At 34.9% G+C, this 14,172-nt stretch overlaps 2 protein-coding genes across 2 annotated transcripts in view; both read left to right on the top strand.

The window, feature by feature from the left end:
• Nucleotides 1–10,051: 10,051 nt before the first annotated feature.
• Nucleotides 10,052–13,923, top strand: LOC109587235 (uncharacterized). The gene is made up of 11 exons (XM_020003470.1): nt 10,052–10,275; nt 10,323–10,718; nt 10,769–10,947; nt 11,498–11,631; nt 11,889–11,999; nt 12,058–12,200; nt 12,244–12,329; nt 12,660–12,817; nt 13,260–13,422; nt 13,505–13,717; nt 13,772–13,923. Exons 1-11 carry the CDS (start codon nt 10,254–10,256, stop codon nt 13,913–13,915), a joined length of 1,749 nt encoding a protein of 582 aa, XP_019859029.1. The 5' UTR covers nt 10,052–10,253; the 3' UTR covers nt 13,916–13,923.
• Nucleotides 13,924–13,993: 70 nt separating this feature from the next.
• Nucleotides 13,994–14,172, top strand: part of LOC109587232 (uncharacterized) — a gene marked incomplete at its 3' end in the record, with an annotated part of 4,169 nt that continues 3,990 nt past the window's right edge. Inside the window, exon 1 of the mRNA XM_020003466.1 lies at nt 13,994–14,048. Coding sequence (XP_019859025.1) covers nt 13,994–14,048 — 55 coding nt within the window. The remainder of the gene's footprint in view (nt 14,049–14,172) is intronic.

Below are 14,172 nucleotides of genomic sequence, written 5' to 3'. Positions count from 1 at the left end.
TTTGACAAAATTTTGGCCAATGTCCCTTAGTACAAGGTGTTTTGTCCAATTTTTAAGCAACTTTAAAAAATCCAAACTTGATTGGAAACAGTATGAAGTTCATAAGCAGAAGTAGCTTGCCTTCTCTGCATATTTCTTACAGTGCTGGCATGTCTTCAATCTCTTTGAGCCAGAAGAGATTTTACACGTAGGTTTCACTGTAGTTGGCAAGGATTATCAAGACAGTTTGCTCAATACACCTCCTACTTAATATGATCTATTTTTAACTGGATACATGCCCCATAATAAACCTCCAACCTACTCCAAAGCCAGCAATTGCTTGCTCTTTTGAGTTTACCAACAATGCAAATTTGAAACAAAATACAAACAGTGAGATGTTTCTTAATAGTACTTACACTCACCCTGGCCATAGGGAAAAAGTTAAGCACTAAGAAATGAATCCTTGATTGAACTCAAGCATCATCATCTGCAGGTGTAATTTTACGTGTAAAGTATCAAAAAATGATACTTCATCAGTTTTAATTGCTAATAAAACAGGTGTAAAATGACATGCTTAGTTGCACATGTGATTGCATATGCATACAAGCTGTTTATTAACCATAATTATGCTAGCAATTTATTGCTAAATGTATTATTATTTTTAATAGCTCATAGCTACAATAACACTTTTAATGATTATTGATGCGGCATTGACCAAAGTTTCATGTATTCCAGTAAAACCACATGCATGGAAGATAAGCCAAAGCTTGCCATGGCCTCTTTTCAGTTGCTCAAGAGTCATCTCTCATATTTCTTATTCCGATTTAACAGTATTGCTATTGGATTGTGACTTTTGTGGAAGAAGTGGTAATTGATTATAGAGGGCCTCAACAAAAGCTTCTTGGCTTTTGGCAATTAAGGCTTGAAAGCTTTACTTTCAAGGCCATCCTGGAATTATTTTATTTTATAAATAATGTCAGTGCTGTAATAGTGAGTTTTTCATTTTAGATACAAAATTGTAGATCAGATTAGGAGCAATAAACTACAATGCTGCTCTAAAGCTTCAATTGTCCAAGCTCCAAATAGTTCTGTTCAAAATTAAGGAAGATTGAAGACCATCTCACTTGCTTAAGGTTAACTGGATCTGAGGTTTCTCAGTTTTCAGCAGACGATCTTCAAGACTTATAAGAGCTACAAGGTTTATAGCGACTATTCTTTATATTTGATTTTGATCAGCAACACTAACAAATTTATGATAATAATGCAACAAAATGACAGTGTAACAAAACATGCCATTGCATTGAATAATACACAAATTTTATGCTACATGTAATTGCGATAGTTCATAGGACCTGATGTAGTCAAGCTCCAGTACAAGAGACAGCTAGAGGAACACCAACAGCACCCACCCAGCATTATTATATCCCTGCAGCAAGACAGTGAATGTAATGCAGGCACACAATTCACTATCAATGTCTGATGCTGGTAAATATAGGAATCAAAGGATGATGTTTTTTGGTGCGCTTACATTTACCTGTTTGTATTAGATACTGGTTTAAAAGTCTTATCATATTTTATATTCTATTTTATAATCTTTGTATTTTAAAGTATATTTGAGTGCACTAAAATGAAAACTAGAATCCTCTTGAAGAACTCATCTCTCCATTCATTACAGCCTCCCTTGATGAGAGGATATGATAATGATTATATCAACATCCTACAAAGGATGAGTTTGTTCTCTTGAAAAAAGGTAGGAGTATTTCATTATGATTAGCAAGTTCTCAACATACAACAGTGAATGTTGCATTAGAGTTTTACAATATCTTAGAATTGATTTTAATGTGACGGGCTCCAAAGCCATTTGAAATAGAAGAATACTTAAGAGTAACATTAATCAATTCAGGGCCTCTGAATTAGAAAAATGTAGAGCATACATGAGGGAGTTCCAGTCAGATAAAACCCCCAAGAATGTACAAAGTACTTCAAAGGGGTGAAATCAGAAAATCAACTGTCAAGCACAACATTATATAGTGTATTCTACGAAGACGAGACTTCTTGGCCATTTCATAGAGGATCAGGCACTCATATGGCATACGTTGGCTCTCACTGCAATCCACACAGTAAGAAGATTGTCATTGACAATAAGAAAATTGAAGACGCTCAGTTAGACCTTTAGCAGGAGGGGGAGCACGTCAATGGAAAGCAGTTGCAATTGGAATTGAGGAATAATACCAGTCTAATACTGATTTGTTGTAATGCTTTCTATCCTTTTCCCAATGCAGTATACATTAAAGCTAGGAACCAGAATGCACACTTCATCCCGTGTGTAAGTATCGTTGTATAGCTCCAGCTTGTGGGATAGGAGCTTTTCTTTGAAAGTCTGCAGTTTTTCTAATAATACTAATGAATGCCTGGGTCTGACTGTACCCTAGGGGAACTGCAGTTGTTATGCCAGTGATAAGACATCCTCTAAATTATTTTAATGCTATAGTATACTTAAATTGCACAAGGGAGCGAAAAAGACAGCAATTTTTAAATTAATGCTTTCGAAATTTAAGGTTGTTTATACCTTTTCGTGAAAAATCCAAAAGCATCTAAAAGATAGATCTTGGAAACAGCTGTTACACATACTAAACATTAGGAAAAGTCAGTTAAGTTCTTGAAGTGGATGAACTCTCGGCCCTTTACTAATGTATATCTGAAGAACAGTTAACAGTTGTATAATGCAGAAGAACGAAAAAAGCAAATGAAATTGGAAATATTGAAGAAAGTGGATCAAGTTTCAAACCAGTACTCATACTGTAGATCAGAATCTACATGAGCAATTATTTTGCACAATTTTTTTTGCTCTCAAGCACAAGCACCTCAAAGACATAGCAGCAAAAGAATAAGATTGACAAAATATTGAAAAGCTTGCATCCTCCATGGTAAGGGGAAGAAACAAGCAATTGTTATACCCAGCTATGCTTGAATCAACTGCAATACTTAGTGAAGAATCCAAGACTCTATGATTGGAGAGCAAGTACATGTATGCTTGCAGGCTTACTTTGGCACTGCCACCATCAAGTCAGAGAAGATATCCATGCTTTTAACATCATACCTCATAGATTAGCCAAGGAAAGAGCCACTTCTAATCATAAAGTATTCTTGACTATGACAATATTAATCTCTTTATTGCTTTTACTACTCACTTTATATTATTATTAATAGACAAATGATAAAACTTCCTGAAGATGCAGTTATATTGGAAGAAAAATGAATAATAGTAATATAGACCGACCACATCTAATGTTGCCCAATTATCACAAAACACCCACTTTGATCCTCTTCATCCAACATAGAGAATGTCTAGCTTCTTCAAAATAAGCAAAAAAGTGTCATGAATATAAAAACAATGATGGAAACTGGATATGCTGTGACACTTGTGATCGTTGGTACCATGTGTCTTGTGTTGGTTTAGTATATGAGAATATTAATGATGTTGACTGGGTATGTTCATTTTGTGAGTGTTAAATTTTATTGATTAATTTTCAGAAATTAATTGGAGTTTAAGCAGTAGGGTTAGACAAAGTTAATCTTAGAGGGGCTCCCCACCAAGCTCATCTGCGCATGCGCATTACTGCATATATTAACAGGGGGGATGAAGGCTCTACTTCAGTCGATCGCTAGATTTGAAAGAGGTAGCAGTCGCTAGCTCCTTACTTTCCTTTTGTAAATAGTTACTTGTTGTCTTTTTCCTTTTTTTGGACCCGATGGCTACTCCAACTACCACATCTGGTCCTTCGGGATCTAGATTGTCTAGTTCTACCAGCACCCCTTCCCTCTCTCAGGTGCAGGAGGAGTTAGTCACCGCCATTTAACTTGCAGTGAGGAGAGAAGTTCAGTCGGCGGTTGCCAGAGAAGTGGAGGCCGCCGTCTCTAGGGCTGTATCCTTGGCTATTCCTCCGACTCCTCCGGTTATCCCACCTATGACAGTATCTGGAGTATAGAACTATAAGGATCACCAGTCAATACATTTAACCTTCCTCCATTTTCTTAGAAATTTACTATGCGCTTTTTCCTGCCCACCATTCTACTCAAAATAGGCAAGTGAGACAAAGGCCCCAACTAATACTCTACTGGAAGAGACAATGGAAGAGGATGACCATAGTAACTCACTATTAGCTGATAGATTAGTCTGAGATACTTCAGAAGAAATGAGGCACTCAATGTTTTGAGTTAAAGCTGGCCCCTTCCTTGTCTTCCTTCTCCAGACTACATCTACTAGTTAATGAAAAAGACTCACTTTTGTGTAGAAAGAGCCTAGTTTTAGCTCTACTTATACTCCTTATTTGTTATGTACTTAAGCACCTCCAAAATATAGCAGCAAAAGAATGAGAAAAAATCCTTAATTGGATGAGTTAATATAAGTTCCTCCCACCCCAGTCTCATGTAGCCGCCCCTTCCTTTACAAAAAATGGTCTTGTTGCTCGACTTTTTGCCAAACTTCAGTCAGTACAAGTATGATTGGAATTAACTATGCTTCTTGCTCCTGATTCCTGGAATGAGCAGGTACTTGACAGAACTCGTTCCGTTTTAAACAAAAGTCCAGCCACTGAAGAAACCCATAAGAGATATTAAATGGTGCTTTTAATGAATTTGTTGTAAGTACATCATTGCCTGCAGCTTACAGTGAAAGTGCTTCTACTCTTATGTATCTGACTTTGCATGAATTCATTTTTAAGTTGGTACTTTCTACCAGCTACACATAAAGAAATGCAAGTGTTGAAGGAAAAATGAAGAACGAACTAACAAAAATTGGAAAAATGAAAAGAAACAAACTCATGTACTCTCTTTGAAAATAATTGTTATATCATTGACGACACAGTCACTTTCTGGAGCAAACCATCTTGTGTTATCGAATTGCATCTTCCAACTACACACAGCAACTACACAACTTCAGGTTGCAAATGAATGATGGCATAAACTAATAGACTATTAAACTATTAGGCTTAGCCTACTTTCAGCTATAATGACCTCGCCTTTGGGTCAGTGGCCCTTGGTAATCATAAATGTCAAATATTAAGGCTGATCTTCAATACTATTTGTTACAACTGGAATTGCCAGTAAACATATAAGATTTAGCAACCCTTGCATTGCACTGCAAATTTATAGGTATTTCCAGTTGTAGCAGTGTAAAATGACTATATGTTTCTTACAAAATTATTACTTTTCCTTTTCAAGTAGGGACATGCCCATTAACAAATCTCTTGGAAATTAGTCATTTACTTTGCTTTAGCCATACCTATACATCAGGGTAGGCCTTGTTGCTCATATAGTGTGTATAAACTAGAGGGCTGGGACCAATGTAGGGACATTGTAACTTGTTAATAATAACATTCAAATGCTGCAGTAAGCATTCATATGTAATAAGGTGTGTCAATGGGTGTGGTCTGAACCACACCTCTTAAAATTGATCACACATAAGTTATTTGGTAATTGTATTTACCATACATTCAGTTAACATTCATTCAGTTAAATGGACACGTTCAGGGAAATGTTCCTAGGCTATGAGAAGGACAAAAGAGAAGGACACGTTCAGATGAACAAGTCACGGTAGAGGAAGTAAACATTAAATTGGGCATGCAACAGACTATGAATTAATAGTTATAACATGAGTTTAGAGAGTAAAAACAGAACAATCAGACGTAGAATCAGGAGTAGGCACGTGTAGAACACTTCTTGCGACCAGTATTAGCTCTTTTACCACCCAAAGATACTCATTAGTGAAGAAACACCAGGAACATTACTAGTAGCCACTCGACTAACCATTTTGCCTTAATTTTAGGGACATGGCCACATATTATGAATAGTCATTAATACTACACGCCATCATTAATGATGTCATCTTGAAAATAACAGGCCACTTCTTCAAGATGACGTGCTTCAGTGAACGTGTCCCTTTAACTGTACAAATAGTGATTTAAACCACAAACAAACATCTGTTATTGTTAACAGAATGTTTGAATGTTAATTTATACATTTGTCCCACCTCTATGATAAACAAAGACAGAAATAAATTTTAAGTCATGCCTCACTCACAAACATGGTATTTTTGTCCCCAGGTTGGTCTATTTTTCCTACATCACACATAGCCTGGGTGTAAGGACAAACCTGGCTACTGTTAACCATAGGTGAGTGAGACACACCATTGAATTGAGAGATAATTGAGCAACAGCGTATAACCAGTACATGCAAGAGTCCATGATATGGAAGTGGGAAGCACCCAAGCACTATCAAGACACTCTTCTGCTAGCTTTTCATAGTGAATACACTTCATCTACAAAATGTATATCACTGTATTATCACAAGAAGGATTAGGCCATTTTCATCAGGCCAATATGTAATTGACATTGCCACTGCCACTGAAGTTATGCTAGACAGAAGTCATAATTTGCTGACTGTGATCATAGTCCTTCTTTCCATTTCACTCATGCCATAATCTCTTCTAATGTTGTGGGCCTCCACATATCCAATCATTACTTATGCCTAAGCCATAATATGCTCACCTGTCAAAACTGTGGGCAGCTTTGGTTATGACTGACATATGGGATGATGATAAAACAGCAGGTCAAAATGAGTCTGGGTATGGGGGTGGAAGAATAATTTCATTTGATAAATTAATCAAATTACAGTGTTATAAAAAGAGAATGTCCTGTAGGCTTAAAGAGAAGAGAGTGGAACTGTGTAGGACTTAACAGGCTAAAGCAGTAAGTGTTGTGACTATATCAGTGTAAGTCTCACTCATCACTAAAAAATATCATTTTAATACTCTCCTATGAATGAAAATTCTCAACCAGTATCAACTTTCTTCAGCAATCCAAAAAATTGGGCTAATTTATAAAAAATACCTTGTGCTTTAACCAATATGAAAAACGGCTCCAAAGTCACATCCAATTTTATTACATTTTCTGATACATATTGATGTCCTTGTGCTATGTAGAAAGTTGGAGCAGTTTCTGACAAATACTTTCCAGGCTATAAGCATTTTTAGAAATGAGCCAATTTTTGAAAAAGGCTATAACCCATGAATTTTTCAAAAATTGGCTCCAAAATCATTCCAAATTTTTATTAAATTTTCTCATACATATTGGTGCCCCTATGCTTTGTGTAAAAGTTTAGGCCAATTCCAACAAGAAGCTTTTGAGTTATGGCCATCTATAAAAAACCATGTACCAAGTATTCATGTACTCTATGATATACATGTACATGTAAGACAGCATCTGGTAATTATGAGACATCTCTGCATAGATTCAAGATTGCTTATTTTGTTAAGCATCTATTCTGTCCTCTTTCAGCCACTAATAAAGCAGTATAAATATGATTGGCAAAAAGTGTGAGAGAGCACTCGTGTTTTACTGTAGATATGATCTTATAGCATCATCGCTAGTTAAGAGGCTCTCATTGTTACTAAGACTCCTTGACACTGTACCTTCAATAACCCTGGAAATCTACTATTCATGATTCTCTGTTGAAGGTCCATTTTGTTCAGCTCAAGATATGGGCCAATTTCTGCACAATACAAACCCAAGAGCTGCGGATTTTCCATTCGTCTCTGGTGATCACAATTCCCACGTGAAAATTTATAACACTCAATTGACTGATATTATTAATCATAAAAGGAAAGCGTCTAGCTGCCTGCAGTAGCTGAAACAACACTGTGTAGTCTAAGACCAGAAGCATAGGTATACCTACTGGAAACACATGTAAAAGTATTGCATGGAGAATGTTTGAAGAATCTGTAGACATCATACTAAGAAACATCGGATTTCTACTGAAGTCTGAGTGGCCCACCATTGCAGAAAATCCAAAACGGCCAGAAAATCTTGTTGAGCAACCATTTTCTATTTACCACACCCAGTATGTGGGAATGCCAAAAATTCGCAAGAAAATACTACACAGTGATGTATCAGCTATAGGTACTATAGGGCAGTTAGACATTCACTAGGGAATTGTATCTACTCTTGCTATTTTGTTACTTTCCTTAGTAACAAGTAGAAAAAAAGGAAGGACCAAACTAAAGAAGACAGAAGTGCTAATGTGTGGATGCTTCCCGCCCATATTACTCACTCATCATGGACTCTTACAGGACAATATGAATTAACAGACTCCACGTTTGGCAAATTTATCATTAATAATCAACCAATTGTCAAAATTAAACTTTCTGAATTTTTCCCACTATGCAGTACTTTTATCGAAAAAGATCCCCATTCCATAAGTCTGATAAAATTAAGGCAGTTTCACAAATCTCCCTATACACATCGTAAATGCTGAATAATCAACAATGAAAATTTTCGCAGACTAACAATTTCTCGTTTTTACAGAGATTAAAATTAATTAGTCACAATTTAATTTCCCAGGGGCTAATTTTACAAATAGTGTCAGACTGCATAATAAAAAACACCATAAAACATTAGCAGGTACATGTATACCTAACCAGTATTATTTACCATTCAATAGATGAACCAGATTCAAGCCAAACAAGGCAGTAGCATTGTTACGACTGATGATCTTCAATATCCTTCAGCAAATACTCCCTAATGTATAAAAACATTATAAATACATGTATGTATAATACATAATATAGTACATGACATGTATGTATTAATCAGGCTAAACTCCCTGTACTATAGTACAGGGTCTCTGGCCAAATTTCGCCCAAAAAATTAGAATAGATTTCTCAATTATAATATTTTTTCTAATACATATACGGCACTGGTCAGCAATAAGTTGACAAACGAACGATCGCTGAACTATACTAAACTAGTTTGGTGAACGCAATAAAATGTGATAACATACAGATAAGCAGCCACATTAAGTTTGAATTTAAACAAGTTACATTTGCCAGAAATTGTGGTAACATCTGAGCATGGATAATGTTAGTTTACAACTGGTATGTTTCTATGAAAACAATAAACTATAGCAAACTCAAACGCAACTTAAACGCAAAACGTGTCAACTTATTGCTGACCAGTGCTGTACATGTTCTTATGCTGTATAACAAGTTTGAGTTAATTCCGATCAAAATTAGATTTTTTATGAATTTTAAAAGTTACTCCAAAATCGGAACAAAGTCCCTGTACTATAGTACAGTGTCTTTGACCAAATTTTGCCAAAAATGACTAGAAGAGAATTCGTAATTTTTATAATTTTTTCTGATACATATACATGTTCTTATGCCATGTAGCAAATTTGAGCCGATTCCAATGACATCAAAATTTTTTACAAATTTTTAAAGTTACTCCAAAAGCACTAAATTGTAGTGTTTGTCAGCTCATGAAGGATCCACTTAGCATGCTTCGTGGGAAACCCTGACAGTACCATACATGATACAATAACTGTTGCAATTCAAAACAACAACAACACCCTACGCAAATATGACAAATATGGCAAAAAGAGTTTTAAAATAATTAAGATTACTCATGCTCGTGAAGTTGTGAACATACATGTACATGTACATCATGTGTACATTCCAAGAAAAACCAATTATAGCCAGAGACTTTATGTTATAGTTTATTTTACCAAAAAAATATATTATTAAACTTTCTGATGCACATTCAATTTTTTGACAGCTAATTCATTTTATTTTGAGGATATGGCCATCTACTGGGCAACACTGAGTGAGTAGCAAAAAACTTGATAAAAACAACTTAAAATTTCAGTGTACAACAGAATGGCCAGTACTTAAATTTAGGCTATAACTAAACATACAAGTAACTAATTCAAGTGAAACAATTCAAGTTAACGGAGAGCTGTTATTAATAAACTTAACTCATGGCAATACTATAGGGGTATAAAATTCCATGGGGCATATATTCAATTTCACGGAATTTTGTGTGATTTTACCCACAAAAATTTAATGCCTTGAAAATACTCACTAAAATACCTAATTTAAACTACAAAATAACTTAAAATACTAATAATCCGCCACACTAGATTAGGCAATCAGGGCCATGAACTCAACCACAAGAGCACGTGGCATGGATGTATATAACTACTCAATAGCGAACGGGTATACTTAAACACAACTCACTTGGCCGACAATGTTTTTACATTTCTGGTCTTAGAAAACCGAGACGACAATTGGTGTTTCTCCAAATGTCTGAGTCTCTCTCCTTCTCCAGTCCTCGCTCCGAGGTTCTAGCCGAGGTTCTAGCGTGAAGGTGGTGGGTGTGGTTTATTTAGATACCTTAATTAATTAATTAATTAATTGACCTACCTTCCAGAAATGAAGTATGGCCAGTGATCTAAAGACATGTAAGTTAGCACTTTACAGCTTCTAATTTACTTTAATTTGTTTACAGATATTAGGATTAGGTCTAAAGCTCAGGCTAAATGGCTTAGGTTTCATGGTTACTTTTGCTGCGGGCCCAGCCTTAAAGCAATAGTCACTCCATGGTGTCCTTTCATACCACAAGATGCCCCACCTCCACACTCAGTGCCTTACATGCAAATGCACTTGATGAAAGAGTCTAGAAGTGATACTGTTGATGGCATATATCAGATATACAAGGATAGAGATAAACTTGAAGTTCTCTTCATTATTGCTAGAGAGGAGCAACAGCAGCTATTCTCACCTCCAGATCTTCGTTTTAGGATTATATACATTTCAAGGAGACATAAGAAAGATGTAATGGAACTGGCAGAGAAGGGATGTGATCTCGAAGCTACACTTAATATCACTGAGTCTAAAAGTGAACGTAGGTGTTCAATTTTGTTTTTCTTTATTTTCCTTAACGTATGTATATAGTTGGTGAAGCTTTACTTCCTAAAGAGTCAGAGATATATACTGCTTTACTTCATGCTGTGCATTATGTTATTGAGAACCGTGTTACTGTGTCATTGGCTTCAGGAATTCCTGAAATTTGTCCCGACGATAAGAGACTCCTTTCCTTTCTTTTGAAATGTCTCAATTATCAGTATATAGAGGTACACATTTTTACATGGAAGATGGGGTTTTGTTAGATTTTCATACCATAAAAATAATACTGTTTTAAATTTTAGTGCAGCTATATAAGATGCATATTTGACCTCATTGCCGCCTATTATGGGCAGTACTCTCAGAGGCATAGAGGTCATGCAAGAATAATAGTGAAAGAATAACAGTTATTATAATTCCCTTATCAATTTTTAAGTTGGGGTGTGAACAGTAAAGAGGAGGTAAAATGCATTGTATTAAAGTCCATTTGCATTCACCAGAGCCCAGGAAGTGATTAGAAACCCCACCCAATAATTAACACAATAAAATAATATTGTGAAAAGTATGGCTGTACTTTCTGCATGGGTTATACAACCAACTTGGAGCTAAAGAGCTACAGCTGCTTCTTAAGTAGTACAATAGATGCGGCAAAAGGAGAGGAATGCAATGGTATGTTTATTTTTACAATAGAACTTGTAAGTCAAAAGTTATTGCAAGAAAACAAGGGCTCAGGTGAACAAAAATGGACTTTAGTTTCATGTATTGCAATTGTATTTTTAGGAGCATGTCAATCTAAAAGCATTATATTCCAGTGTAGACCATATTTTTCACCTCTTGCAGCAGCCAATCCACTTTGATTACATGTTTCCTAAGGACTTCATCTTTTATATTGCCTTTGCTTATACCAACTATACGTAAGTTTTCATAAATTTATGATACACTTGTAAATTTATTCCAATAATTTTTTTGAGCTAATTTTAATAATAATGGAACTGAGTAAAAATTTGCATACCATGCAGCAAGTGAAGCGCATGTAGTAACTGAATTAATGCAAAAACTGCATCCTAATTTTAAAGCAATCCTGGTATAATATACATTGTTTAAAATGAAGAAAATGGTATCTGTGAGCAGATAAAGTAGTGATGACATTTTATTATACTTTTGTTTTTAGCAATGAATCCGTAGAGAAAAGTGCTCATGTAGTTATGCTTCAGTATCTGCATAAATTAAAAAATGTTCCGATAGAGACTGTAGCAGAGCAAGTGACATACTTTTTAACACTGTGAGTTGCAATAATTGTTTCCATTGAATATAATGCTTTTGTTCCCTGTTAATTTTAGTGGAGATTTTTTAGTTAACATGGGTGGTATAAACAATGTATGTAGTGTTTTTGACCACACCGTAAAATCATTTTTAAAGCATTGTGAATTGTATGTGAAAGCAGGAGGAGTTTCTGAATTGTTTCATGTGGCTCTTTTATCAAGTAGGCACCTGTTAAGAATATTTTAACCCTTTATGTACTTTAGTATCTATTGCTGTCAAGATTAATAATGCTGATAAACTAAAATCAACAAAAAAGTATAATGATATTTGGAACAAGCGATTGACTGAGGTACTTAAAATTATAATACAATATTGCTTATAAGTTGATTTTCATGGCTAAATCCAAAAATAAATCAGTCACACACAATCTATGATTATTTATTGTATATTTTACAGTGGAAATTTTGGTGGCTTATGGGACAAAGATGTCATTTGTGCAAGTGTTTTTTGTATTCTATAGTATGCCAAATTATAAAATTTTGACTGAGATCCAAATTTTCTTCAATTAGCCTTTAATGTAACAGTTTTTATTGACTCAATTTATTTCATATTTTAAATTTCTCTACTAGTCTACCTCACCTTTTCTTTCAGTGATTTGATTTAATTTTCTATTATACAGTATTACAAGTCTGGTTTCAATCAGGTTGAGTTGCGTTGCCTAGAGGAAGGATTGAAAGCAATGACAATAATACTGGAAGGCTCTCCACATTTAATGGCTGGATGGAAAGATTTTTATGTCATTTTTTCTAGCAAAGTTCACACTTTGGAAACCATGAAGTGAAGATTATGTATAGGAGGCTGACCTAATCAAGGCCTCTATCATACATTATTACACATTCACATACTAGCCTATCTATAGGCATGAATGATGGTAACTTTATTGTTACCATAAAAGATTTTATGCATGTGAGACATTAAGGGTCGGCCACTCAGGGCTTGACATACGTATGAACAGGCTAACAAACAGAATGACCAGTGCCTTTGCCCAATAACTTTCTTTACTAGTTGAAACATAAGAAGAAGTGATATACATGTACATACAAATAGACAGATAGACAATAATAACAAATATTATGTATTAATAGATGAAACTAATGCTCTCATTTTTTGATTTTGAGATATGATAGCCCCAAGGTCCCATGTCTCCCTATAAGTGGGTGCCCTTATGCAACAATTAGAGAATAATATCACATGCAATATAGTTCATTGTTTTTAATAGAGAATTTATTACTCAAAGTGTGAAGTATCTGATAAGATCAGGAGAAGATGTTTCGTTTAGAATAGATTTTCTGCAGCCATTGACATATATGTGCTCGAATGCTTCACGCAAGAAAAAGATGGCAAGTCATTTTAGTGTTGATGCTAATAATGTAATAAATGAAGTAAGTCATTTGCATACATTTTTTACCCGAAAAAATTTGTAATTTTTGCGGCTTCACAAAAAATTAATTCTCTTTTCATTAGGGAAAAGAATTTTTAGCATGCCTGATTTCGTTAATTGATGAGCAAAAGTGGAATGGATATGACTACTATATGATACTTGAGAGTTGGATGAGAATCATTTTTAATCTAATCGATCTATCAGAACAATTACATAAATCTCAGTTATTGCAATGGATACGTGAGGGACAGATCAATTCAAGCTACTTTGACTATGAATATAGTTTTAACAAAAAAGTAAGAAATTGTTTACTTTTGAGTTTGAAATTTCATTTATTTCATACTGTATAGTTGGAAGATTTCCTGTTAAGGTCTCAAAATTTGTCAGCCGAATCATTAGTTAGCATTTTAAGTGCAGTATCAAGTAAACATTTTGACAATGCTAAGGTTATTATTCATTTTCAAGATAATTTATGCATTCAGTATTATTCATAATAACCTGAGGAAATGATCATAATGTTGTTGCAATGGCAAGTACCGCACCCAATTGTGGGAAAAGATTGCATGGTTACAATGGAAAATGCTTATTGCAAAGGCTTGAATGTCCTTGAGAAACTAAGTCATCCAGGTCTTGAAGATACAAACAACATAAATTTACCACAAAAATAGTTAAATTTGTAGAAAACACTAGTAAAACAGTAGTAGTCTCCTTGCTCTCTTGAGTCTCTTCATTCCCACTACTCCACTATAAG

This window comes from Amphimedon queenslandica, unplaced genomic scaffold (genome assembly GCF_000090795.2).
Source record: "Amphimedon queenslandica unplaced genomic scaffold, v1.1 AMPQUscaffold_12644, whole genome shotgun sequence".
Lineage (NCBI taxonomy): Eukaryota > Metazoa > Porifera > Demospongiae > Haplosclerida > Niphatidae > Amphimedon > Amphimedon queenslandica.
The sequence above is the reverse complement of the archived record's forward strand: the minus strand, read 5'-3'. Positions and strand labels throughout refer to the sequence as shown.

Excerpts from the sequence above, each read along its gene's own strand:
- LOC109587235 (XM_020003470.1), top strand. The coding sequence starts at position 10,254 with ATGGCCAGTGATCTAAAGACAT. Across the intron at positions 12,330-12,659 it reads GGAACAAGCGATTGACTGAG|TATTACAAGTCTGGTTTCAA; the intron begins GTACTTAAAATT and ends TCTATTATACAG. Across the intron at positions 13,718-13,771 it reads AATATAGTTTTAACAAAAAA|TTGGAAGATTTCCTGTTAAG; the intron begins GTAAGAAATTGT and ends CATACTGTATAG.